At 40.2% G+C, this 27784-nt stretch overlaps 1 protein-coding gene across 8 annotated transcripts in view; it reads left to right on the top strand.

Moving 5' to 3' along the window:
* The window catches only part of znf536 (zinc finger protein 536), a 237311-nt gene that overhangs the window by 175347 nt on the left and 34180 nt on the right, over positions 1–27784 (top strand). For all 8 annotated transcript variants that reach the window (XM_023332538.1, XM_023332539.1, XM_014470109.2 and 5 more), the window contains one exon: positions 7051–8823. In XM_023332538.1, the coding sequence (XP_023188306.1) occupies positions 7051–8823 (1773 nt within the window). The remainder of the gene's footprint in view (positions 1–7050; positions 8824–27784) is intronic.

Raw genomic sequence — 27784 nt, 5'->3', positions numbered from 1 at the left:
GAAATTAGTAATGTTTCTCTTTGAAATAAAGCTAAGAGGGTATAACATGACAGTTTAGAAATAAACTAACCAAATTAATTGTGTTGATCCACCTCAAAAAAATCATGCAAAAAGTGTAAGCAAAAGAAATCTGGGAGACTTTGCACATGCAAATTTGCATGCAGCCTTTTGTGCTGTGGAGGATAAATAGGTGACTGCTTCACCTATTTAGTTCACAAGAACTAATGGCATTTATTTCAGTCATAATCTTGCGGGGGGTGACCAAGGTTCCATCACTATGTGACAGCTGGTCAGCAAACCTGGCAAACATGATTGACATGGCAGCACTGAATGCACATGTGCTTTATCAGGCATGCATTGGGGTGCAGGAGAGACGGGTGGACTTCCTGGTTGAGCTTGCAAAAGAGTTCGGTAACTCTCATGTGAGTGAGAAGAAGGCACACAAGGAGAAACTGCTTCGGCAACAACCTTCCACACCCAGCTCAGGCAAAAGGGCGAAGTGTCAGGTCAACCATCGATGCAGGATGCGTGTCCTGAGGCCGAAACATCATCAGTGACCCCTCACACCCCCACCATGGACTGTTCTCCCTGCTGCCCTCTGGAAAGAGGTTCTGCAGCATCCGGTGCAGGCCCACCTGGTTCCGAAACAGCTTTTTCCTACTTGCCATCAGACTTTTATTTTACTCACAACATTGGAACTTCAAACATTATCCTGAGCCGTATGCAACGAAATTTCGTTCTTTATACACCCTGTGCATTGAAAATGACAACAAAGTCAGTCGAAGTCGAAGTCTAAGTCTATTGTGCAACTGTGAGATGCGTTGAGGCCATTACCAGGGTACTGATAAGGTAATGGCCCTATTTACTGAACAAAAGCACCTGCTAGATAAAATCCTTCAGGCCAGTTGGACTATCGAAGCCGATATAGGTATACGTCAAAGTGGACTAACTCTAGCCATTCTAGTGCTAACTGCCAAAAGACAAAGATGCTAGCATTAGAAGATTTATTTCTGACAACAACCATACAATACATGTATTTAAGAAAAAAACCTAATGAGCACAAGAGTTAACGTACATAATAAAGTCAGTTTCTGTGGTAACGTTATTCAAACATGAGCAAGATTTTGGTGAGTCAAAGAAAACAGAATTACCATGAAAGCTGTAAAGTATGTTTAGTATCTGCCTGAAGGAAAGAGCATGACAGAAAAATGACTGTATAATGAATTGACTTTATGGTGTTTTTACAACTGACAATCCAGTTGACTCAGTTCGATTGAGTTGGCTTTCTTTCACATTGCACTCACTGTGTCAAATGAACCAACCCTTTGAAAAACCTATTCCCCTCCTTGCCTGTGGTGGCGCTGCACCAAGAACCACGGACGATAACGACACAAAAACCTGTAAACTAGACACTGAGAGTAACGGCGTTCTTCACCAAATGTAAACAAAGATGCAGTTGCAGGATTTCTTTGTCTCTGGTTTTTTAACAATGGCCTCAGTATGAGCCATTTCTCCCACTAGCATTAGACACATGTTTTGGTTGTATTTACCCAGAATGCCCTGCAATATAGCGCACTTCCTGCTTTTCAACTGGACTTTCTAGGCTAATAAAGTGCAGATGGATTAAAGAGGAAAAGCAGGGCTGACGTGAATACACCCTTAATGTTCAGACGTTTTCAGGGAAAGTCCTGTTGGAGGATGATGGATAGATTGTAGCTTACCTGTAGTTCAAAACCCAAAAAGCTCTTCAGATCAAGTTTCTATCATGCAAATGTGTTTTCAAAAATGCTGTCACAGTTTAAGTGAATGGCTTTGAAGACACATTCAAACCAAAATGATTTTATTGCTATAGAGTCCACAGTTGTTCACATGGCAGGCTGTGGTGGTTGACAGTTTTTCATAATGACTTTTGTCATTATGTGCAGCATGTGTATATAGAAACACATACTGCATAACAGAGCTGATTACGGATTGCTTGAGGTCATTTTCTGCTTTTCTGAAAAAAGAGTTGATGTGCAAAAAGGGAGTTGAAAACACATTTGCTGATAAGTTCTGACATAGCAAAATTTTCCATCCATTTTTCTGAAATGTGTGGTCCAGGCTAGTTTTCCACCTCTGCATCTCATTTATGATAGCCATATGTAACTTCTGACCAAATTACACTCTCTCTACTGTATTTTCACCAAACCAGTAGATGAAAGCACACCTAATTTGCACCTTAATTTTTAGCAATATTTTAAAAGTTTGCTCAACAACTCTACCTCAGAAAAAGAGAAAGAGGTTCAAACTGGTTAATCACCTAAGAGAGCGCGGATTTCTACCATTTCAAAACTCTTGTAGGAAACCATGTAGACTCGTTCATGTCTTCCTAGGTTACTGCTCTATTTACATAGCAACCTGTGACACGCTGTGGCTCATTGGGTACAGTAGACATCCGGCAATATGAAGGTTGCTGGTTTGGCCTCCCCTTGTCACATTTCAGGATAGCTATGTTTCTGTCCAATTGTCGTGGATTTTAACAATTACCAAGAGATAAAATAGTGCTTGTATAATCACTGTCACACTTACAGGAATTATTTGAAGACGGTAAATCGATAGAAGTCCTTTTTGGTCTTGATCTTTGTCAGCTTCAGCATCTAAGACCAAATAATCTGGATTTACACCAAACGTAAGGTTGCCTGCATCACAACATATATACTATGTGCTTATAACCTTTCAGTAAATCCTCACTTAAAAAACCAATAACTATCCCCCCAGATATCTGATCACATTCACACTATTTTGTTAGTTTTACTTCTAGACGTTCATGCCCCTTTTTAATAAGATGTATCTTGACAATTTAAACACACAGCAAACAGAGGAAGAATATTAAAATGCTGATATTAAGGGTAATTTTTTGGCTTGGGTTCCATTAACACACCTTAATTAAGCATTTCTTCCTCATTGTCACTATGACATGAATCAAATGTTTCCATTGTTCTAGCTAAACAAAAAATCCGTTACCAGTTTTCTGTCAGCAGGTGCTCCACTGTGTACTTTCTGAGGTGTATGCAGACACATTATAGGCCACATTATATAATAATATTTCCACCTCTTCAGCGCAGCGCCCCTATGCGGCTCATGTTGTTCATACCCACATTTTACGCCACTGCCTGTCAGTTGTGCCACTTTAATTTCCTCCTCTGCAGTAAGCATGGACAAGTAGGCACAAATATTCACAGGGAATATTAACCTTCAGTAAAAAGGTTTAGGTGTTTACACAAAAATGTTAAAATACATGTTTGTTTGTTTTGTGTTTTTTTTCAACAAAAAGGTAAAAGAAACAATATCCCCACAGTTGAAAACATAGTGTTTTTGTTATAACAGGTGTAATAATCTTATCTGTGCCTTATTTTTTACTAATTTATGCTAATTGCAAAGAAAATTAAACCTTTTAGTTTCAAAGGATCAATGGCATATTGATTTAAAAGACTCAAAACTGGTCACAGCCGGTCAGCATTTTAACAGTACTTATCTCTGAATCATTTGAAACCACGGCACAGCTAACAAAATGTTCTATCTGTGCTCTCCGTCCATTTAAATGCTAAAAATAAAAAAAATAAAATAAAATAGTCCAACAACTGTGAAAAGTTGACCAATCTATTTTTAAATGCCATAAAGCAGTTTCCTGGCTTTGATGCAGGAATGATCTGTCATGTGCCTGGGAAGTTGTGCTGTTTGGCTGATATCAATTAAAAGTGGATTAACGGGTACATAATGACCTTTAGCAGTAAATTGTGTGTAATGTTGCAAGGCAGGATACAGTATATTCCCCAGATGTCACACCAGGCCCCTGACGTATGATGGAGCAGATGTCTTAGCCAGTCCAAATGGCTCTCTAAGACACAAACACACACACGCCTATACACGCAAGCACACACACACCACACATGCACACAGTGTTGAGCTGACACGCATGCATAAACATGTGTTCACACACATTCCAAATGGTGCGCACACACGTCCATAAACACAAGGAGAGGCAGAAATGCACAAGTCATCTGTTTCACTTGCTCCAGATAGTCCTGTGCTTAATTTTAATGGGAAATGGACAGAAACAGATCACTCTGAACATTTGTTTTTGCCTTGAGCTCGCCTTGCCCTATAAGCATCAGTAGGATGGGGTCATGAGTAAAAAATTTTGGAAGGTTTGTCTTTGTCACTTTAGATACACTGGATGAAAAAAAAAAAACGTATACAAGCCCCTGGTATTCACCTCTGTTAGAGGACGAAATAAAAAAATAAAAAAACTAACTAGAGGTGGTTGGTATTAGTCTGTTAGCGCATTACATTTTGATTTGGCCAATTTACCTACAAAGGTCTCTTCAAATCTAGCAGATTGTGATGACATCTCTTACCCACAGCCCTCTTGGGGGACCCCACAGATCCTCTGTCAACTTCAGTTTTAAATCTAACAGGAGCATTTCAAAACTTTATTTTCTGTTGATGTAGTCATTCTATTGATTGATTTTCACTCTGGATATGGCATTTCTTTGTTGTTATGTATGTGACAAAACACTCAACTTTGGTTTTATGAAATCATAGCACATTCTACGTCAAGGTTGGGAAGAAACGTGAGCTAAGTCTTTGTGTTTTCTTAGAAAAAAAGCCTTTTTTGCACCCTCAAGATGTTCCATTAAAGGTCAAAAATGATGTATTTGAACAGGGGTGAGTACATATTTGAGAGCGATTGTATACCTTGTTAGTGCACATAAATCTTTATTTTCTCCTTAAACATTAACAATGTCTTATTAGGGAAGAAAAAACAGAGGATGGGAAAAAAAATCTTATCAGTCTAATTTCTGTCTAATTTGGCTCTTAGAATATCATTTTGTCCAGTTAGAGGAATTGAGAATGATCATTTGCATCAGGGACGTTTCCTTATTAAATCAGCACTGAGCCTCTGTTCGGCAGCTCACAGGAGAAGCACTTATTGGGTTAAAAGCTCATCTCATATGGTTTATTTTAAATATACTCTATGCTTCACAGACACTCTGCTGTAAGAGAAAAGATATCAAATCATTGTCTTTCTTTCTCCAGTCAGGGTTATCTGTCTCTCTCCATGCTCTCCTTCTCTTTTCTTTGCTTTTTTTCTCTTATTCTTTCTTTTTACACTCCTCAGCAGTTCCACCTTCAATTTTCTTTTGTATAGCCCCCTATTCTTTTCTCTCCCGTATCAATATTCTATTGAGTTGGTGTTTGTGGCCCTTTATTTGAGAACTCTGCAGTAGGTCTGCAGATCACAGAGTCTTTTTCTGGAATGGTGCCCTCTAAATAATGATAAATTACTTGAGCAGTATGCCATTTGCTAATTATATCCATGATTTACTACACAGCCCGACTTAAATCATTCAAACCAGCCTTGCGTAACAATGCTTTTTTTCTTCTCTATGAAATGTTTTCCATGCGTATAATCTAAATATTTTATTGGCATATACTTTAAATATATAGAAAGAATGCACATACAAAACTCTACAGCCATCCGATTCCCCTTTTATTTATTTTTCCACCAATCTGCATGCCTTTACACACAGTTATTGTTATCCCTCTTACAGAAATTCCACTCTGGCAACTTTTTATATGTATGTGTTTCAAAAAAAAAAAGAAAGAAAGAAAAAAAAATCAAGCTTAGCATTTTTTCCCTCTTTGTTCATTGTTTAATGAATCCAAATCTGGCTCAGACGCCAAGCCTATTATAATTGCTAGCAGGATGTGTTCTATTTCAACATAAGTATCATTCCTATGGAAGATCTACTTCAGGCAGAATAATGCTAGAGTTAAACCATCATCAGGAATATCCATGAATATGGATGTGAAGCATAAATAAACACATGTAGATGTTACAGAACAGATTCCCCCGTCTTTTACTGTAATATAAATCACTTTCATCTGTATCCTCTGTAGTGAATCATATTGTTCTTTATCACCGGGCTCCAAACAGACATGTGGTCCACATGTGTTGCCTGCAATTTTCCCCTCGTCCTTTTATTACTTTTACATAGCAGTTTAGCCTAGTTTGTATTCTTATTTGATTCGCTGAAGTGTGGTCAGGGTTGCATTACTCTCAGAGCCCTCCGCCTCCTCCCACCAATACACACACACACACACCCCTACACACACACACGCACACACACGCACACACACACACACACACACACACACACACACACACACACACACACACACACCCCAACATCCCCTCACCCCGCAGGAGAAGCTGCAAATGGGGAATGTCCGAGAAATTACACTCTCACTGCCAAGGCACACGCCTGAGAGCAAACAAAGCAAGAGCACAGAGACAGTGACCCCACTCCAAACACACACACACACACACATTTTGTTATAAATACAGGTCTAGTCACATCCTTCGAGGAACAGATAACATCCAGATAGTTTTGTTCTCAGATAAAATTATCATCGGTACCAGTGAAGTGAAAGCAGCGTATAGTGAAACGTCTTTATGGTGTTGATCTGAGTGATGGCTCACTTGGTGAAGCTGGATCAGCCCATGATCACTGGCCGGCTCCTGTCCTAACATAAGCACATTAACACTTATATAGACATCAGGCGGCGATGGACCGCTGACTGGAAGACAAAAGACTTCCAGTCAGCGGTAGTTGTTGTTGATAGAAAGACTTCTCTGGTTCATTAATTGTAGCTTTTTTTTTTTCTTCTTCTTTTCTTTGTGTTAGTATTTATATTAGTTTCTCAAATTCCTTTCTACTTTGAAAAGCCATCTTTTTACAGGTATCTAAAGCTGACATTTTTAATATGAACTAATATCCTTTCTCTTTCTCTTAGTGGTTAATGAAATGCATATCTTTTTGGTGAGCTCATTTGACCTAATTTTCTTTGTTGAGGGAGGTTACATGACCCTAGGGTCCACTTTCCCTGCTCCAATAAATAGATTTTGATACAGAGTTAATGTAATAAGCAGGTTAATTATTCACTGTTTTCCTTGTCTTTTTCTTTCTTTCTTTCTCGCTCCCTGTCTCTGTTTTGGCTTCTCAGGAGAAAAACCCTACCGATGCCCTCATTGTGACTATGCTGGCACCCAGTCTGCCAGTCTGAAGTACCACCTCGAGCGCCACCATCGTGAACGTCAAAACGGCTCCAACACATCAGGCTCGTCCTCTGGCCACAACACATCTTCAGACCATAAAGACGATCCTGGGAAAGCAGGTAGTGGGATCTTCGCCCGACCAGATGTACTCCGTAATGTTTTCAAGGGCATGCCAGCCAATCTGGACTTCAGAGCTGGTCCGCTGCTGCCTCATCAGTGGGCATCGGCTGGTATCATAGCGCCACACGAACGAGATCGCGATCGTGGGGATCGGCGTTTTGATTCGATCCATTCAGCTGAGAACCTGAAGACTCCAGATGGCCAATCCCCCATTGTTTCAGCAGCTGACGGTGCTGCCAGCTTCTCCGACCTGAGCAGGGCTTACCAAAGTATGATAGGGAACGGAGTCCACTTCCAAGGTTCTCTCCAAGCTTTCATGGACAATTTTGTCCTCAGCTCTATGAAGAAAGATGTTGCTGACAACCACAACCCTGTCCAGCTCCCAGTTCAGCGCTACCATGATAATGGTGAGCCCAAAGTCAAACGTGTTGTCTCAAGTGACCAAGAGAAAGATGACAAACCAGAAGCCAAGAAGCATTCAGAGACTGGAAAGCCTGGGTCCCAGTATGAACCTCTTGATCTTTCTGTATCAGTACGTCCTGAGTGTGGACCCGGATCCCTGCCTGGCTCCTCGATCACTGTTCACGATAACGTGGCTTGGCACGGCTGCCTCTTCTGCTCTTTCTCTACTTCCTCTTTGGAGCTCATGGCTCTACATCTTCAAGCTAACCACCTGGGTAAAGCCCAAATGCAGCGGGCTGATGCTGGCAAGGAGATTCAGCAAGAGGGTATTCCCGCCAACTCTACCATTCATTCTTCCAATATCAAGAGCTCTGCTTTGGGGCTGGACAGAGAAGGAGACAGAGATGGTGAGAAAATCCAGGGAGTTTGGAACAACCACATCGACCAACCTTACAACCCCTTCCAGAGTGATTTCTTCAGGAGGTTCGGTGGTCTGTATGATGGCTCTTCAAGAGTTACCCCAGGCCTTCAAGGTTATATAGCAGAGCAGGGACTGGAACTGCACAATCAGGTCATTGGAGGAACACCATTAGCTGTGGATGACCAGATTGGTGACAGGGGTTCCTGTGGAGAAACTGAGTATGACCGCATTGGATCAGATGAAGAAATCACAAAAGCTGGGGAGCACAGCACATGCGGGACCCCTTCAAACACCCCAAAGAGACCACAGCTACAGAATAACTCTGAGGAAGAGGATGATGATGGTAGAGTGGCCGAAGAAGAGGAGGAAAGAGATGATGATGAACAAATGGACTTGGAGAAAGAGGAAGAAGGCAGTCCTGCTTCTGACCACAGCCAGTCTCATGCTAAACAGCTGCAAGATGACTCTTCTCTTACTCTAATGAGCAATGCTGGTTTAGCAGCATCCTCCACCACCATGAAGCCACTGTCTCTGGTTCCCCAAGCCCAGAACCAAACCCTGATGCTGGACAAGCAGTGGCAGCAGGGCCTGGGCCTCCTGTCCTCGGAAGGTGCATCGGGACTTTTGAAGGCTGATCCGCAGGCCCACCTGGAGCAGCAAATGACCATGCTGTCTGTCCTCCGCGCCTACAGTAATGACTCCACCCCTACGTTCAACGGTCTGGGAGGCGGAAGTGGTGGATCAATCATGGGCGGCGTGAAGAGGTCTGATGGAACCGGTGAGCATGTGTGACACCTCATGGCATAGTTAATACTGGAAACCACACACATACACACACACCCACGCACACCCCCACACACACATTTACAAACAACCTCACAAAAACAAAAGCCTTATACCTGCATGAAACTAAATTTTTAAGGTAGATTAAATTGCACCATTGCTGCATACACATAAACCCCAAAGCTCACAAATGCATAAACCCTTTTTTTTTTTTTGCTTGACACCCACAAAGGTAGTCCCAAACCCTCACTAAATATCTCAAGATTGGCCCTGAAGTGATTTGAGCCTTATTTCAAGCAAGTTTAGAAGCTATCAGCCTGGCGACTAGCAACAGATTAATCTTTATTACACGTTTATATTACTGGGAGTGCAGTTCCTCCCTCCTGCTCCTCAGCATGGGGGGAATAACCCTGGATGAGTCAGAGCAGGACCTCAGTTCCCTGTACCATCTCCTCCACATGTCTCTTAACCATCTTAGCCCTCATAAAGCCGGCTCCCAAAAGCCCATTACTTTATAAGATTCGTCGATCTATGACCCTGTGAAAAATGAACTGTCAGCTTTCATGATTCTGCTAAGGTTATAGCTGATCCTTGAAACTGAAGAAAAAAAAGTCTTTTTATCTCGCCCTCCCTATTTTTTTTTTACAGTGCTCGCTAGTTGCCGAGTGTCTGTGTAAAAAGAGAGTAAAAACGTGTGCTATTGGACATCGGTATCCATGAGGCCTCTACCAGTGACACATAGTTAAAGTCATTCAATGGTTTCATTAGTTTTAATAAAATCATTGATATTTTTTGTTATGTCCAAAGCAAAAAGGAAACTAAATGGCTGCAACTAGACAGCAAACTCATTATTTATGGGCACAAGAAAATAAGATAATAGTGACTATGAAGTATTCTTAAAAAGAGAGAAAACCTTTGTAGCAGAATGTCCTAAATTTCACACATGCATTAATCTGGAAGCTAGAAATGTAAAGTGGATAGCTGTGTTAGCCGTTACAAATATTTAACTTTGAATTTCAGGCGTTTTTTTTTTTTTTTACTGCACTAATAATCACATTGAGGCATTATAGAGTAAAATCAAATCCTTTTTTAGGAGTCCTAGAATGTAAATGAGATAAAAGTGATTATTTAGTTCCTCCAAGACAAAGCTATGGAAATACTTGTGCAGCTTTTCATTAACGCTAAAATAAAGGAGAATTTTTCCAAGTTATTTCACAAAGTGCATAAACTTTGTGTTGCAATAATATGAAATCACTTTGTAAAGCAAAACCATAAGTTGGGTCCGATGTAAATTGTTTTTCAGATGTAAACAGGATTTTGATTAGTTAAAGGTGGGAAAAAATCACTTATAAGTGATTAGGTTCATAAGTGTTTTAGTAATTCTGTATAAGATACTTCACGTTAACTGTATTTTTCATTTATTTGGCAAAACGTTGTTAAAACTGCTGGGCCATAATAGTCATTAACTATCAGTGCATTTGGTCTCTTCTTGTCCACTTAGTTTCTTAAACTATAATACTTCAGTTTATGTTGAACTGATAAGATCTGCAAACATTTTCTGCTTGTGTTTCTGTATTCGGCTGAAATATACTGCAACTAGTAGCTCAGTTTGGTCGCAGTCATCATTAAATGTTCCCTAAAAAAAATCTGAGTCGTATATTTCAACTAGTTGAAATGAGTTGAAATAGAAGCATAAGGGAAGAGCGTGGATACAGTGTTTTCAGGACAAAATAACATTTTTACCATCCTCGTTGACAACGCTGTCAGTGTGTGCTATTATCCTTCCTGTTTCTGCTGGTCCTGGTTCATACGCTACTGTTGCGTGGCTGGAAGGGAAATAATAGGCACACTTGTCTCAGTAAAATGCACTATTACAGTCCTTCTTTATGTGTCCACTTGTAAACCCCTTGTGTTGGGGGGGTCACCCGCAGCTTGAACAAAAAAAAAGAAAGAAAAAAAAAGAGACACACATTCCACTGTTACATGGTGGGTGGAAAAAAAAAGAAGAAGGCGGGGGTAGTAGCACAGACGTCTGTAAAACTCAATTCAGACCTGGCAAAATGTGATTATCTTGAGTGGGTTTGCATTAGGTTTGTATGCAAATATGGCATAAATCATTAATATCGAAATTCTCCCCTGAATGTGCGGGAAGCGTCGTAGGGCACGCGTTGCACGTCTGGACTGACCGCTTCTTCATTAGTATGCCCGGAGGAGGCACAACAGGCCACAATATACATGAGTCTAGTTGCACTTTGACTCTTAACAGATATAGATGAAGATGTGAGAATTTACACAAACACACACTCAACCTGTCTGTGATATTAAAGCATGCCTCAAACTGGCCCTGAAAATTAGGTTTATTAATAAATGTCATTAGCAGCATCTGTGGCCTCAAGGTTTCTGTAATCAGACAAGGTATCTGGTTACTTAAGTACAGTTCATAGTAAAGATTGATATATACCCACACCATTTGCTGTACTCTAGGTGTGCTTAACACAATCAATACTTGGCTGCGCTGTAGACCTATCTATAGCCATGCATTATCAAACATGAAGTATTACATTATTCAAACGGTGCTGTACACGCCAGGTCTGCTTGCGAACATTGCCCCTCACGTTGTATTACTCACGTTACCTCAACCCCCTTGTTCACTTAATATATTAAATGTGGTGTGGGACTTTGGAAGGTTGAGACTGACAAGCTGGAGAGCGTCGTGCTCGGAGGATTTTAGAGCAGAAAATGGCAGCGCTCATAGCTGAGCACCTCTTAGAATTAGAGGAGTAGGCAAAAGAAAGAGGCCAGGGAAATGCTTGGATGTGTTCAATTAGACCCATCAGTATATCAAGGACTCTTATGGTATACTCTGTAGTTCTCCTAATAATTGCTGTTTTGTTTGTGTTAGTGAAAAAAAAGGCTCTCGCTCAGCTATTTTATGCTTTATAAATGTATGACAAATATGCTGTTACATGCTTTTTTTATGCATGATCTTTGTGACAGGTAACTACATTAATGTTACCAAACTTTAGCTAGCTCTCCTCAAGAGTCATAATTTATTAGACTTGCATAAGTTTTATACATTTCTGACAGGGTTGTGTCACCTTTTACGGTTTTCTTCTGGATTCCTCCTCCAAACTTCTAAAAGCATCCATTTTAGATGAATTGGTGTAATTTTTGTTGACTAAATGGTTTATTTGTTATGCCTAGCTGAATTATTTACTGCCTAGCACAAGTTCTTCACATGCAAGTTTGCATATAAATGCAAGTAAACCAAAATTTACATGTACGCCTTTCTTCCACATTGGGAACATTTTCTCAATTAGTTGCAGACCTCCAGTTTACCCGATGACTGTGAGCAGGATCATTAAAATCATTGTAACATGTTCAGGTTACTCTTGTTTTTCATTTCTTTTATTACACAATCTAATTGCAGATATTACCTGTCTCAACATATCAATGCTCTTTCATGGAACCATACCCATTTAAACATGAGATACATTCTACTACTAAACATGAAAGAAACTCCAGAATCTAAAACTTTTCTAAAATTTTCAAGGAAAACAAAAACTGATTGTCCAGTTTCCCTTCTTTTTTCCCCACCAGATCAAATGATTAAATGGTTTAGTCATGTCTAATTCAGCCATGTTGTGTTTTTTTTTTTTTTTCTGGTAACCAGACTAACTTAATTAAAACTTGAACCAACATCTGAGTGCCCAGATGGAAATAACTGATGTTTCTCTGTTCGGACCGATACAAGCTCACTGGCGTCCCCTTCTTCCCCCCTCCTTTAAATTCCTGCATTTCACTTTCCCACACTCCAGGATCCATCCTTTTTCTGTTTTTCTCACTCTCAAGTCTTTCTTTCTTTTGCTTGTTGCTTGAGGGCATGGGCTCCTCCAGTGATTAAGCCATCTGGAGGTCTGTCTGTCTGTCTGTCTCTCTGTCTGTCTGCGTGTGTGTGTCTGTGGGCGTGTGTGTGTGTCTGTGTTTTACTGAGAGGAATACTACCGTTGGTGATGCGCTTCCCCAAGCTCTCATTGTGCACCTCTGTCATGCCGGAGTGACAGTTCTGACGGCTGGTGAAGGCAAGGTGCTATTTCCCACGTGCGGTGATATTACCAGTTTAACTTGTGCAGAGGTGCATTATCACCTTGTCACCCAAAAGAGCAAAATAGTGTAGTTTTCAAGGAGCAATCAAATGTAATAGCTGCTGTCAAGCGGCAAACCTGTTGCTCTCACTCTCTAAAAATATTCCCCCCCACTTACTAATTCCCACATATCAGTGGGCTGCTGAAAGCTTCTATCTGAAACACCATCGTATTCTTCCTTTCTTGGTCTTTCTCAGCCATTCTTACTAAAACCACCAATAATATCGGTCACATCGTGTTTCCTGTAAGTACAGCGCAGTGAATGAGAGGCAGGATCGAGTTGCGCTTCATAAGAAAAATGGAGACGAATGGTGGATGATTGGAAAGTTGCATGACAATTATTCCATTCAGTGTTACAGAGACGGGATGGGGAGAAACCAGCGTGAGAACAGTCGCAGAAAGCATACGTATGTGAGTTTATATATTTGTGCAAATAAAGCGCTTTCATGTCTATATATTGTTGCACCCACCGCGAGTTTGCAGAGTATTTGATATTGGAAAACATTAAACAATGGGTTATAAATTAGCCTTCTAACCCGATATATTTGACATGATCTTTGCTTCCCATCTCGTTAGTTTGCTGTTTGTTGCTTTTCTTCCTTGACTCCTGTAGACTTTGTTCAGTTTGAGTTGCTCCTCTTAAGAATGCAACGTTCCCTTCCCCAGGCGCCCTGGAGATGTGAAGAGGATGCCTCAGAGGAGTTGTACTCATAAAGCTCCTCATCCTCCGAGGAAGAAACAGAGAGAGACAGCACATTGTGTGTGTGTGTGTGTGTGTGTGTGTTAGAGAGAGAGAGAGTAGAGAGAGATTGAAAGAAAACAGCACTGCCAGGAAAAGACACACAGGCATAATAACTACACTTACAAAGCAAGTCGACACATAATGAGACAATGCCGCAGCAACTTCAAGGAAAAATACAGATATATAAAAAACAACAGAGAGCAAGGCAGAGCGGGGAGGAAAACAAGGGATTGTGGGGGTACGGGAAAAAAAAATTATTAAAAAAACGAAGAAACTATGTCAACTTTTATTTCCTCTGCGATTCCACATCAATGGAGCCGTGCCGTGATACTAATAAAAACAAAAAAATATACACAGGTAGAGACGCACAGGCGGCAAGTTGCTGTGTTTGAAAAGCTCTGTGGCAATTAAGGACAAATAAGTTGCATTATTTTCCCGTCGCAGGGAATGATCCCGACCACTTGCTAAAAAAAAAATAAAATAGAAAAAAAATCTTGTTTGATTTAACATCAAAAAAAAAAAAAAGCGCAGACAAGCAAATAAATAAGAGCCAAATAAATAAAGTTGGTGAGGGAGAGAAAAAAGGGAGCGGGGGGGGCAAAGCAAAACCGCAGGGGGAATAAGAATAGCGAGCGTCGAAACAAATCACCCCGCAACGTTACAACATTAGCAGTTAGAAAATACACTTAATTCCTCAGCAGAGATGGATATAAACTGCATTGTTGCGTTGCAAATCCCACCGACTGGATTTAAACGGCTGCATTGTTTTATTAGGGAAATATGGGGGTGGAGGAACGCTGCTTATTCTAATTACAGTGATTTAATCAGGATTAGAGAGGTTACCTGGATGAGACGAGGGGGCATCTGTGGCAAGGGCACATGCTTTTAGACAGCCGGGTTCCATGTGCCGGGATGTTCCGAAGGGCCCCGGCCCTTATCGGAACTCATCTGCGAGCGCTTCCCAACACAATGGCTTTCTTTGCTCTTGGATGTGTAAACACTGGCCTATTTGTTCTGCATCTCTGTCCCTCTTTGCGCCGTCTTTATTTCTTTCTTTTTTTTTTTTCCTCCCCTCCCTCCCTCTTGCCTAGTTAAACAGCAGGCAGAGGGAATCCATTTTAATCTGATTAATAACTTAGTTGATCACATATAACCCAATTTTCAGTCAGTGCCGTCCTTGTGCGCCCGGCCACGCCCGCGCTGACCTTTTCCAGTCGCCTCAGTAGCATTAAAGCACAATCAGCTCCATTGTTCTGTCAAAAAAAGCTGAGGATATTTGACATCATAACAAAAATTTAATGTGCCTATCTTTTTAAATGGGATATTTTTTGTTAAAGGCCAGTTATGCAGTTGGAGTGAATGTGTCTGTGTTGAGGGTGTGTGTGTGTGTGTGTGTGTGTGTGTGTGTGCGTGTGTGTGTGTGTGTTGGGGGCTTACTACAAGTGGGATTTGAGTTTCCTAGGTCACAGAGATGGGAACAAGTTTTCCCATGAATTCACAGTAATATGAATAATCCTTTTAAAACAGATATGGTTACATATTAGTTTTGAAAGGTACAGTAACTGTCTGAGGCATAAGCCACCTTGCAACACTGGGGCCCTTTGTTCGTGGCCGAGCTAATAACTGGCCCCTGATCCTCATCTCCTGCTGGTTAGGGAAGAACTCCCTCTTTCCCTCTTACCCCCCCTCCCCTGCTTATCCTTTTTCTCCTGAATGTAACTTTGATTACACCGTTATATGAGCTTCATTTTGTCATTTCAGTTTCACTCGGCATGTTTGGCGCTGAGAGATTTGTATTCAGGATTGGCAATTATGATTAGAATGCCACAAAGTAAGCCTTGTGAGCTTTTTCTGAAATGACAAGTGAGAAATAGAAAGAAATATCCTTCCTATTTTTCCCTCTTTCTTCCTCCGTTCTCTCTCTCTCTCTATTTTTCTTGCCCATACACACAGGAAATATGAATCAAATATTCATGAGGTGGGCCGAGGCTCTCGTGCACCCATATGTTTCCTCATTCAAGCAGCTTGCAGTGGACAGAGGCATCCATCCAGCTCGTGTGACACAGCCGAGTGTGACAGAGAGCATGACAACACCCCTCCGCCACCTATCAGCACCGCCGTCGCCATCCAGCATTACAGTCGTCAAATAGGTCGCATCAGATCAGACACTCGCCGCGCCCCTCAGCCTCCTCCACTGCCCCCTCTCTGACTCCGGCTGCATTGCTTTAACTTTTTTTAATTTCTTCCAATTAGGGACGGGTAACACAGGCTTAAACGTTCATTCTAATGTTTTGTGGTATCTGTTGAAGTAAAAAGTTTAAGTTAAGCTGTATTTAAATCTATAACTGCAGCCCGTCACACCCAAGTAATATCTCTAACCCTGACTTGCTCTGTATGTATATTGAAAAACTCATGCTACATGATTCTGGATGTGAGGAAATATCAGATTCTTTCTGAGTAGTGCACATATGATGGGATCAAGGGTGAGGAATTCAGAGTGCTGCTGCATCGGACCTGGGTATGTTACATTCCGTTGAAATTATATATCTTTTTATACAGATGGATCAAATGTCTGCCTGGAAATAAAATTTTCTCCAAGTGGTCAAATAAGTATTATTCACGTTCAACAGAAAGTTACCATCAGTTACAGTTTCAAGTATTTAGCATGCCAGCTGAGTGCATAGCACAATGTGAGATACATTGTGTTATTAATAGATTATTGTTGCAGTATATGAGTCACTACCATAGCAGTGGCACATGTGGTAAAACCTTCTGACATTAAAGAATCTGTGGCAGCCTGGTTGATGTGGTTATCAAACTGTGTACCACAGTACTGACAGCACTGTGAGGCTACGCCAGAGTTTCATTTATTCAATGAAACTATTGAAATGAAAGACAGATACATGAGTGTAACAGAGACAATAGAATAAAACTGATCAAACTGTCCTTTACTAAGACAGCCACACTGAATAGTGCAAGTTATGCTACTGAACCATGTATCATTCAATCATATTATGAAACAAAACACAACATTCATTGATGGCCTCATTCGACCAGGAGTGGAAAACTTTTAAAAACTTACCAGCCTAATCATACTAGTAGTTTTTCATCATACATTAGCTTTACAGAAGAGCTTTATTTTGGTAAATTTACATTATAAAAAAAGGGGGAGAAAGTAAAATGCTATTACAAACCAATAATTTACTAATAAAAGAATAGGCAGAAGCCAAGGATTATACTTCCCCACCCTACTCAGAGACTCCTCAGTCGACATTAATAAAAGATACTGTCCATATACATACATTTAAATATCCATGTATATATGTATATGCACATACTCACATTAAATACATATATGGTTACGCAATATACACATACACCTACGTAAAAGGTGTAAACCTTTACAAGTTTACATTTTAAGGCTCTTTTAAACTAAAAGCACATAATTTGAGGTCATCATTTAGTTAATCCCAGTTTAACACAAATAACTGAAACACATCTAGATTTTACTTTACTTTAGCGTGTTCAAATATTAACAAACCTCATAAATTCTAAAGTAGAATGTATGATGGATGTTTTTGCCACCATATAAGTTGTAAGCTAGCAAAGATCACACTTCTCCAAAAGAAATGGAGAGTCCTCCCCTCCAAGCTGAATGTTTGGACTTAGACATTTTTCAGAGTTCTGTTCCTACTAGTGGATGGGAGCATTCCACCGCTCCCATCCCAGTATGGAGTGTCTCTCGCTGGCCACGCCGTGCTGACAGCTCCTCTGAGCTGAACATTTGGACTGGGAAAGTTTGCGACGTGAGAACTTTTTCGGCAAATGTATTTTAATGAACTCTTTTACAAAATTGCTGAAAACCAGATCAAAATTGTAAAATTTTGGCAAAAAAATCTGCCAAAAGTTTTCTGACTGAAAAATTTTGAACAGCAATTTGAACTGAACAAGAAACTGTCCTATTTCATGAAAGATAACTGGACCAAACGGAATAATTAAAAAAATGAGATCAAGAGTAATAAAGTTTTCAAACACGTTTTAGCTATAACAAATGATATGCTATATTATAATGGTATAATTAAAGCATGTTTGAATGGAAGTAGAAAATGATGACATGGGAACGCTCATGTATGAAATGAGTGTACAAACTGGTGAGGTGGTGATTTGACCCGGAGCTAATGCTAGTCAGCTAACTGCTATCACGATTGTTTTTTCACAACAACTAGCCATACAATTGTTGCCCAGGCCTACTTCTAATAATCCTTTATTTTTTTTCGAAAGACAAGTCCTTCGAGCTTCATGATTCACTTGCCAGAAATCCTTGTAAAAAATCAAGATGCATAGCATAAACAGCGTCTTCTTTTAATATGCCTTGATAGGAATGAAAATGATGTAGTAGGGGAAGGCCTGGGAGGAGGGGGGTGGGATTAAAACTGAAGGGGATTAGCACTATACTTTAAGATAAATCTGTTTTAATGTGAAACCTCATCCCCGCTCATTCCGGGGTAACCAGTCTTGTTAACTGCTTCACTATCGCTCCTTTTAATGCGCCCTATATTTTTTTTTCCTTTTTTTTTTTTTTTTCTGCTCAGCAACTTTTAAACACAGGCTTTTGGACGCGGCAGTGCACCGCTAACTCTGCCAGTTACACAAACAACGTCCCTTTCTGAGCATTTAAACACAGAACAATGGCAGAGCACATAGCTGCGCACATTAATGCTTTTGTATATTGATGGGGGGAAGAGGGGGTGAGATGGGCTGAAGCAGGAAAGCGAAAGAGAAGAAAAGAGATAAGCAGAGCTTGGCTGCACTGCCCCTCCATCCCTCCATCTCCCTCTTTTTTTTTCCTCCTCGCTGTCTCTATGACTGAGGGAAAAAAGTCTCTTTCCATCATGAAATCCAGGCTGATCTGTATGCATTGAAGGCTAAACAGACAAACATCATATTCTCCGTCTCCAGACTTTAATTGACTGAACAAGGATTGGTCACACTTTTAAGAAGCGTTCCGTAATGGATTTCCATTTTTGTTTCTCTTTTAACTGGCAGTGCGAAGGGGAAGCCATAAATGCTGTCTTTATTACTGAAAACAACAGCCGCCTCTCTCTTTCTCTCTCTCTCTCTCAATCTATCTGGCTTCTTCCATTATTCTGTATCTATTTTTGTGTGTGTGTGGGGGTGTGTGTGTGTGTGTGTGTTTTTTCTCACCATAAAAGATGATATCAGTGTAACGGTCGGCAGGCGTTGCAAGGTCAACTCTGCCCGACAGATGACAAACGATCTCAAGATGGCCACATCATCTGTCCTGTAGCTGTTGGCTGCAACAGGGATGAACACACACATCTTTTTTCTGCCGATTTTATTCGAATTTGTTTATACCGTTGCATGGGGGAGAAAAATAGACAGAAAGAAAAAAAAACCCAGCTGGTTCTCTTTGGGACAGAGTAGAAATGTTTTAGGTAAAAAAACAGGGTAAATGTAAAGTGTGTGTGTGTGTGTGTGTGTGTGTGTGTGTGTGTTTGTTTGGGGGGTGATGGAGGTGGCAGTTGACGGGTCAAATGAACAAAAAGGGAATTTTTTCAGAAAGTCTGTTTTTATCAGGCTTCTGTATCAGGAAGCGGGTTTGGCATGAAGCAGGGGCTCAGAATTATGGACAAGCTGCTCATCAGATGGGAGCTGGGTTTATTTTTGTGGCCCACCTCCCATCTCCCCTCCACCCATCCATCAATACCTCCCATCCTTTGCCACCTCTCCTATTTTCTACCAACATAAAATGGATCTGGTTCTATGTAACCGGATGGATGTATCCAGAATGGACAAAAAGAACTTTCTCTTTCTCCTGCAGGGCAGAACTTTTCATTTCAGTTGTCTTTCTGTTGCGGCCATTTGAGGCTGAACAGTGAACCTGCTTTGTTTTTATCAGACTTTCTTCTAATCACGCTCTCTCACCAACATTCCTCCTTGTTGATTGCTGGCTATCAGCAGGAAGTCTTCAACGTTCCATCATGTTTGTTCTTCATTTCTCGACTCTCCTACAAACAGCATATGGAGCAGTCGTTCAAACAGCCAGCTGTCCGTCTGTCATCTCTCACCAGTCATCACCAGGTTAAATGTTAGTGTCTGATTTGTTCCTCAATTAACGGTATCAAAAATGGCTGTGATTTCTAAGGTCCTATTGATAAGAGCTTTCTAAAACTAGTATATCTCCGTCAGCAGTTGTAAATTATAGAGATAAAACCTGGACAGACCTAAGGGCCGCAGGTGGCCCCTAAACAATGTCTAACTGGCCCTCTGTCTTCTTACTTTAAGAAAATATACCAATAAACAAACCAGAACATCCCCAAAAACAACATTAATTACTGATTTGTAAAACAGTTAAATAACAAGTATTGAATAAAAATACGTAAGAGATTTGGGCCTAATACAGGCCTTTGGGTTTGATTACAAGAATATTATCTTTGATGGAACAGTTAATGTCAGGGTTCATTTTCTTTACTCACCCTTTTACAGTTTTGTCTTCAGTTCAGTTCAGTTAAAAAAAAATCAAATATGTTCAAAAGTTCATAGTCCATAATCGTTCTTTCAGAACCCACAGGTACTACCGACTCAGAAGGCCTGGGTAATTCTTCACAAACGGCTCTGGTGTCAGAGGTAGCTCACCGTTAAAGATTTCACAGAAATATGGAATAAATAAAATTGACTCTTTAAGGAGGTTGAAAACAACATTAAACTTCTATTTGTTTGTTCAATATTTCAAAAATTTAATTATGAAAACAAAGGTATATCTTTAGCTATAGCTTCATTTTTTGAAAGAAAAACAACATTTTTGGAAGGAAATAGAAGCTGTAATCCATTTGTTTGTTGATTTGTTTCTATCTTAACAATACAAAGCACACAAAATGATGAAACTGTAAAATCCTTGGTTTTCAAAGTGTAAGTTGGTCCAAATCTTGTTTTATGATGGACGTCTGGTACGGTTGGTGGTGATTTAGCTTCACAGCTAGCTGCAAAAAGAAAAGCTTGGAAATCGATTTGTCAAATTGACTAAAATGATCAGATCAATGAGATGTTTTGTTAAATACTACTGAACACAATAAACTCATCGCTGATTAAGTGTAGAAGGTTTTTTGAAAGTCCAAATAGTCTCTCAAGCAGAGGAAGTGAGGAAACAGGCAGTGAAATGACTTTACATTCCCTGCAGGAGGGTAGAAAGAATTCAGTAAACTTGTAAAAAATAAAAACAGGAGGTTTACCGTTTCACACCCAAATACAATTTAAGATCCAGAGCAGAATCTCTGTTTTAAAGATGTAAAGGGGCCAAAAATGCAGTAACCTTAGAAACCAAAATACTAACTGCTAACAATTTAAAGCTGTGATTAGAAAAAATCAATGATATTTATTTAAAATGAAGCTTTTATGAAAACTGTTAAATGTTTTAGAAAAGATTCTGATTTCCATCTAAATGTGAGTAAGGAAGAAAATGTGGAAACTGAAGCAGATTTCCACCTTCAGTTTTCTTTTTAGTTTCATATCCAAATCTAGAAAGGATGAAAGTAAATTCCATATTTCCCACAAGATCATTGGAACCGTGGAATATTGAGAGGTCATGCAAGAATAGAATAAAAACTAATATTTTAATCTGTCTAAACTGCATCTCAAAGACAGAATTCTTCTTCTAACAAGAACTTTCTTTCTGAGATTTGTTACATGCAAAACAAAATATCGTCTTTTGCTCAAAAGTTTCAAAAACTGTTTAATCTGAACAGTTCAGCAACTTCTTCTTAGCATCATCATCAGTTTAACCAACGTTTTTTGTTGTTTCTCTGTTTACTTTAATGCAATGAGATTGTTTTCCTTCTCTTAGAAGAAGGGTTTGTTTATTCCCATGAAGTATTGGATGTAAAAAAAAATGTTTTAATAAAAGATGAAGGAAGTTTGTTGAATCCCATTAAATTTCCACCCAGTTTTCAGCGTTTCTGAGTTATTCATATTTAGTCCATGTGTAAGTGGTCTTACATTAGATTCCCCTTTACACAATGAAGGCTGCTTTATCGGCTTTTTGGGGGGAATGCAGAGGTTGCAGTATTGGATCTCGCACCTATTGAAGCTGACACGGTATAACAAAGCGTGCGGGGCCAAAAAGTAATGATCATATACAAATATCAATATGTGAAAGAGTGTGTGCTAAAGAAGACACATGGCTATTGATGTTTAAATAACTGTAGCGTCAGAGAGATGGAGAGAGGGGGGAAAAATGTGAATCATATTTTCTCCGTGTGTCTGCGGGGAAAAGGAGGAACCTAATCGAACACATCCCTCGAGGCGCAAACAGGGGAGTCAAGGGCGAGATAAGCAAAAAAAAAAAAAAAAACAGAAGAAAAAACACGGCTTCTTTCACTTTTTACCTTCTTTCTGCATAAAACAGATAAAAACAGACCAAGTTGTTTCACGGACAATAAATGTGTGCCATAAACTGTCATGTCCTTAAAAGTGTCCCTTTCACTTGTGTGTCTTTTAATTTTGCAAGTCGCGTGTCACCGCATTTGCATTTCAAAAACTCCTGTTTGAAAAGCCTGGTTTAAATGCCAAGATGCGAATTGATGACAATCACCGCGAGTCGAAAGCAAGGGAAAAAAAAGTCCTCAATCCTCCGCTCCTCGCAGCTGACATTAAAGCTAAACCCGTCGGCCACAACAGAACACAAAACAAATATATATTTATCGCTGCCGCCTCCTCCTCGTCTTCCTGCGTCGACCTCTTCCTCCCGCTCTTTCTCCCTGCGCTTCATTATTTCTGTATCTCTTTATGTTTTGGATATCAGCGACCGTACGTGAGCCGGCTCCAGCAAACTAAAATACGGGAATAATCAGCGGGGTTCAGACTGAGCTCGAATTGATTCGGTGACAAACAGTTGGGGTGCACAAGCCTCTCCCTCCTCCCTTTTCCCCTTGCCTTTTCATCACTTCTGCATATTCATTTCTGTAATTTACAGTAAATCCAATAGCTGTCAGTCACACGAGCTCGCAAACACAGGAAAAGAAAAAAAAAAGGATTAAAATAAAAACCTGCTTTAAATTTACTGTGTTGGGAAACAGCTGCTGCAACGTTTACAGCAAAAACCACTCTAAAATATTAAAGATATGTCATCACAGGCTCTCGGCCCCTGCATCTGTAACCATCTGCTTTCTATTAAATCATTACGCCCAACAAAAAAAGAAGCACATGCAGCCTGCTCGCTTGCCGATGCTATTTCCAGCCGTCTCTTTTTTTTCTCTCCCCCTTTTCCGCTAGGTTAGGAGATAAAACTGCATCGATACAGACGCACCACCAACCACAGCATTCGGCAAAACTAATCACGCCCTTTGAACTCTGAAATTACAGACCTTCAATGTATTTTATTGGGAATTTATGTGACAGCTCAACACCAAAGAGCACAGAATTGTGAAGTAAAATGCATTTTATTTGTCGTTTTTAAAATGCCGCGCAATTAAAAATTTCAGATGTGGAGTTTGTGTATCTGTTCAGCCCTTCGATCAATAGTTTGAAGAAGAATCTTTAGCTGAAATTAGAGCAGAAAGACGCTGAGCGGTGTGTCTCTACCAACTTCATTCTAGAAACAAACCTTTTGTTTGTTGTTGCAAAATAGTTTAAGCTAAGTCAGGTGTCAGGTTAGATGGAAGGTATCTATGAACTGACCAGAGATTCTTATCTGGACTTAGGTCTGGTGCTTAACTAGGTTATTCTAACCCGTCCGTTCCCTTGTCGCTCTGTCTGTATGTCAGCATGATGATGCTGCCACCACCATGTTTCACAGCCAGAATGAGGCTTTCAGGTGATGCAGTGGTTTCATCTGACCAGAGAAAGTTCTTTCATGTTCACGCACACGCACACACACACACACACACACACACACACACACACACACACACTTTGTTGTGCACCCCGATCAGCACTCCTTATGGATTTCTTTCAGTAATAGCTTTCTACTTGCCACTCTTCCCTACAGTCAGATTACTAGCAGAGCAATAACTACCAGTGGAGCTGTAGAGCTTCTTGGTTCTGCTGTAATCCTTGACGTCTTCAACTGTATTTATTTAGTAGTATCAGAGTTATAGGGAGTAAATAGAAGTCTGCTGCACACTATTTTTTGTTGTATTTATGAAAGCATGTAAAAACCAAGTGTCTCATTTGTTTCCACATCACTGTTTGGCACTACTTTGTTTTGGTCTATCACCTCCAACCCGTCGTTTTTCAAATGAAAAATGATTGATGTCGTTCAGACAACTATACACCACATTCAGTCATTCACACACTCAGGTTACTAAGCTTCATTGTAGCCATGGCTGCCTTGGAGCAGACTGCCATACAGCTGACTCTGGACACCAGCCGGCAACCAGGTGGTGTGTTTTACTGAAGGACACTATAGCAGAGACAAACGGAGGAGGGGAGGGGCAAAGGGGTGGGGGAGTTGAACCAGCAACCCATCAGTTACAGAACCCCCCCCCCCCCCCACACACACACACACACACACACCCCGTAACACCGACAGACATTAAAGGGGCAGTATTATGTAAAATAAACTTTTTGGAGCTTTAGGTCATGTTATGATGTTTTTCCCTCACTCCGCCTTATCAGCTCGGTGTCACATAAAAAAAGTTTGATCTCGCCACACGCAGCCATAAAAACGCATCTTCATGCGGTTGTGTCCGGCAGACGGCTGCCTCCAGTTCAGGCGGAGTGAAGCTGCCGTCTTTAGTTGCATGAAAATCGAAATCAAAACCTGTACATGTTGAATATTTGCCTGAAATCAGATTCAGAGTATCAGAAACACACAGAGTCACATGTTGATCCTGGCCTGAGTGAAATCAGGGCCTGTTTACACTGAGATGAATCTGTCTTCCAAAGATCAATAGCACTTAATAGAGCAGTCTGTTTTCATGGCTTAACACATGCTTTTTAAATGTGAATATCTTACTTCTTTTTTTTTGTATTTTTATTATTTTTTATAACTCTCTTAATTACAATAATAATAATTATTATCATAATAATTTCTCACACCTCCTGTCTTTAAATTTATTTCTGTATATTACTGGTTCCTTCCTCATGTCCTTGGGGCGAGACGCTGAACCCTCAAGTTGTGATGATTAACAGCATCAGTTAAATGTCTAAAATGTAAAAATTACAGCTCTGTCTTCCCTCCTGTCCTTGGGTTACTCAGGGGTACGGAGGCGTGCGGTGACTCAGACTGTTTGGGGCGATGACATCTGTCCTGTTAGAATAGATCAAGAGAAAGAGAGAAAGAGAGAGAGGCAGAAAATAATAATAAAAAAAAAAACAGGAGAGCGAGAGCTTCTGAAAGCAGTGGAGCAAAATATTATGTTACAAGTGAACAGAGAGATGGGAGCAGAGACTTATGGGCTGAGTCAAAGGTAAACAATTACAACATCGTGAGTCACTTTCTTGGAGCGCAGCTAAAGGCAGATCATCTCTCCCTCCTAATAGGTAATTTCCTTTGTCTTCAGAGGCTCGTATCACATGTCGTTGCCTCCGACGCGGTTGGTCCGCCGAGGGGACGGCGGAACGGGGGAAAGAGAGGGAAGAAACGGAACAGCTTGGAACTTGGCTGGAAAAACTTTAACAATGTTTCTCCTCCAGAAAACATTCTGTTTAGATTAAACAAGCGCTTGTTTGTAAGGAATGCGGCGGCACACTTGGAGGGACGTTTATGTCTCTTTTCTCCCCTTTTTTACCCCCTCCCTCTCTCCCTCCTCCCCATGTTTCTTCTTGCTTTCTGTCATCTTGTCTGTGCAAAACTACTTGTCCTTTTCGGGGCCTGTCATCTCCCCCCTTTTCCCTTCATTTCCAACCTCCTCCTTGTTTTGTTTCTCCGTCACTCTCCCCTGTGATGTCACTATCTCGGCGTGAATCATTAGGATATCAGTGTACAGCCACTGACAGAAAGTGCCTGATTAACAAGCTCTCTTGTTTTTTTTTCCCCTCTCCTCTTTATCCTCCTCCCTTTTTCCTGAAACGAGGCCTCCCGCTGCTCCCAACGACATTTCTCCTCATTCCAACTCCCCTCCCCTCCTCATCATCCCCACCTTCCCTCCTCTTCCTCCCTGTCGTGGATGGCAGGGAGTCACAGGTGTGTGACAATAATTACACATACACTTGGAAGAAAAAAAAATTGTCGCTTCCTCCATTTAATAAGTTTGCAGTAAAATAGGCGGTGAGATAGAGGGAGAGAGAGCGAGGCAGAGAGCTTGAATCTTATCGGATACCCCAACCTCTAACTTAATCATATGGCTCTTAAGAGCAGCCTGCCACCAGCTGGGGCTCCATAATATGCATGCAATATGTGTGTAAAACGATACGCTTTAATTTTGAGCCCACTTTAAGCAGCAACAAAATCTGTTTATATGGGAGACATTTAAAAAAGAAGGGAGGAATGGAGGGGAGGGCGAGCGGAGGATTGGGTTAACTCTCTGCTCTCCGGGCCTGACAAAAGCCATCTGTCGGGTGTCACTGCCTATTCACACTGCAAAGCTTGGGGAGAGGAGAACAAATGGATTTCCTTACTTTTTGGCTAATAATGGAGCATAAAGCGAGTCACAGGTGACTCAGGTTTAAACCTGCTGGGTTTTCTTTTCTTTTTTGTCTCCCTAAGTTTCATAAAAGCAGATGTCACACACATGACCGTGAATTTTAAGGCCTTGTTCACGATGTACTCTGACAGATTTCTCTCTTTCTTTCCTTTGTTGTTACATTCACCGCTGAGCTTTCAGGCACTCATCTAAACTGCTCTAAACTGTGGACTGGCCTCTAGGAAGGGCTTACAATACTGTTATCTTAATCAATCCAAAATGTTGATAATATTGATACCAAGTCAGTATTGGTATCGGATCAATACTAGAGTGGTCAGGTTGATACTTTAGTTTCAGATTCCCTCTTGAAATTTTATTTAATTGTTTTATTGTAGCAGCTCAACTCCACCTTAATGATGATTTTCTGCACTTTATTTAGGGAAAAAATTAGCACCTACTTTTGTTTTTATATTGGTTTTATTTACCATGTTAACATTCTATTAGATTACTTTGTCGACATGAACTTTGTACAAATCCTGTCCAAAAGTTAAACAAAATAAGGCAAAGGAAAAACTACAAAAACACCTAAAGGTCAGAAGCTCCAATAATAATGAATTAAACATTAAGATAGTATCGGTATCGTTATTGGCAACACTGGCCCTGTATTGTCTTGGCATTATATTGATATGAACACATGCAGTATCACACACCTCTGATGTCCTGAGACTTTAGGTAGCAACTATTTTTTTCTATATTTTTTAATGAATCTTTTTAAAATAAATTTCCAAAGATAACATATAACTCCACATCCCTCTGAAATATCTAAACTGGATAACCAGTAAATTTCAATGATTTTGTCAAAGTCCTATTTCTAAACTAGCTTAGGTTCCATGCTTTCGTCTTTGTTTTTGTTCTGCATCACAAAGGCCTATAATGAAGAGTTAAAATAGAGAGATACATATATCAATTTTAGGGAATGCACAACTTATAGCTAATACCAAATAGATTAGCCAGGAAATTCTGGAGATAAGTATGTTTATATATTTCTAGGAAAAATAAAAAAAATTGGTGATATTAACAAAAAAGTAAATGAAAATTATAAATAGTAAGCAAACACAAATATTTGCCAAGGTTGGTTATTAACAAAAAGTAAAACATCATCAAAACATAACATGGATTTGTCAAAGTGCTTAATATGTAAAACTTGAAAAACATTGTGAGAGCTAATCTAAATAAATATGCTTTTGGGTTTTCTTTGTAAAACATCCCAACGTTCTGCTGTGGAAAAAAACCATAAAGCCACAAAAATGTTACAAAAAAAATGATAACTTCATCATGTTTTTTAACATTTAGTTATGTAGTTGGTTTTCAAATCATCTTCTAATATTGATGCATGTGTTGCACTTTCCCAATTTAATACTTATACTCTGGTGCTTTTTGAATCAACTTACCTTCACAGTGAATCTGCTCTGTAACCAGCCTTAGTGT

Source organism: Xiphophorus maculatus, chromosome 4, assembly GCF_002775205.1.
Source record: "Xiphophorus maculatus strain JP 163 A chromosome 4, X_maculatus-5.0-male, whole genome shotgun sequence".
NCBI classification, from domain to species: Eukaryota; Metazoa; Chordata; class Actinopteri; order Cyprinodontiformes; family Poeciliidae; genus Xiphophorus; species Xiphophorus maculatus.
The sequence above is the reverse complement of the archived record's forward strand: the minus strand, read 5'-3'. Positions and strand labels throughout refer to the sequence as shown.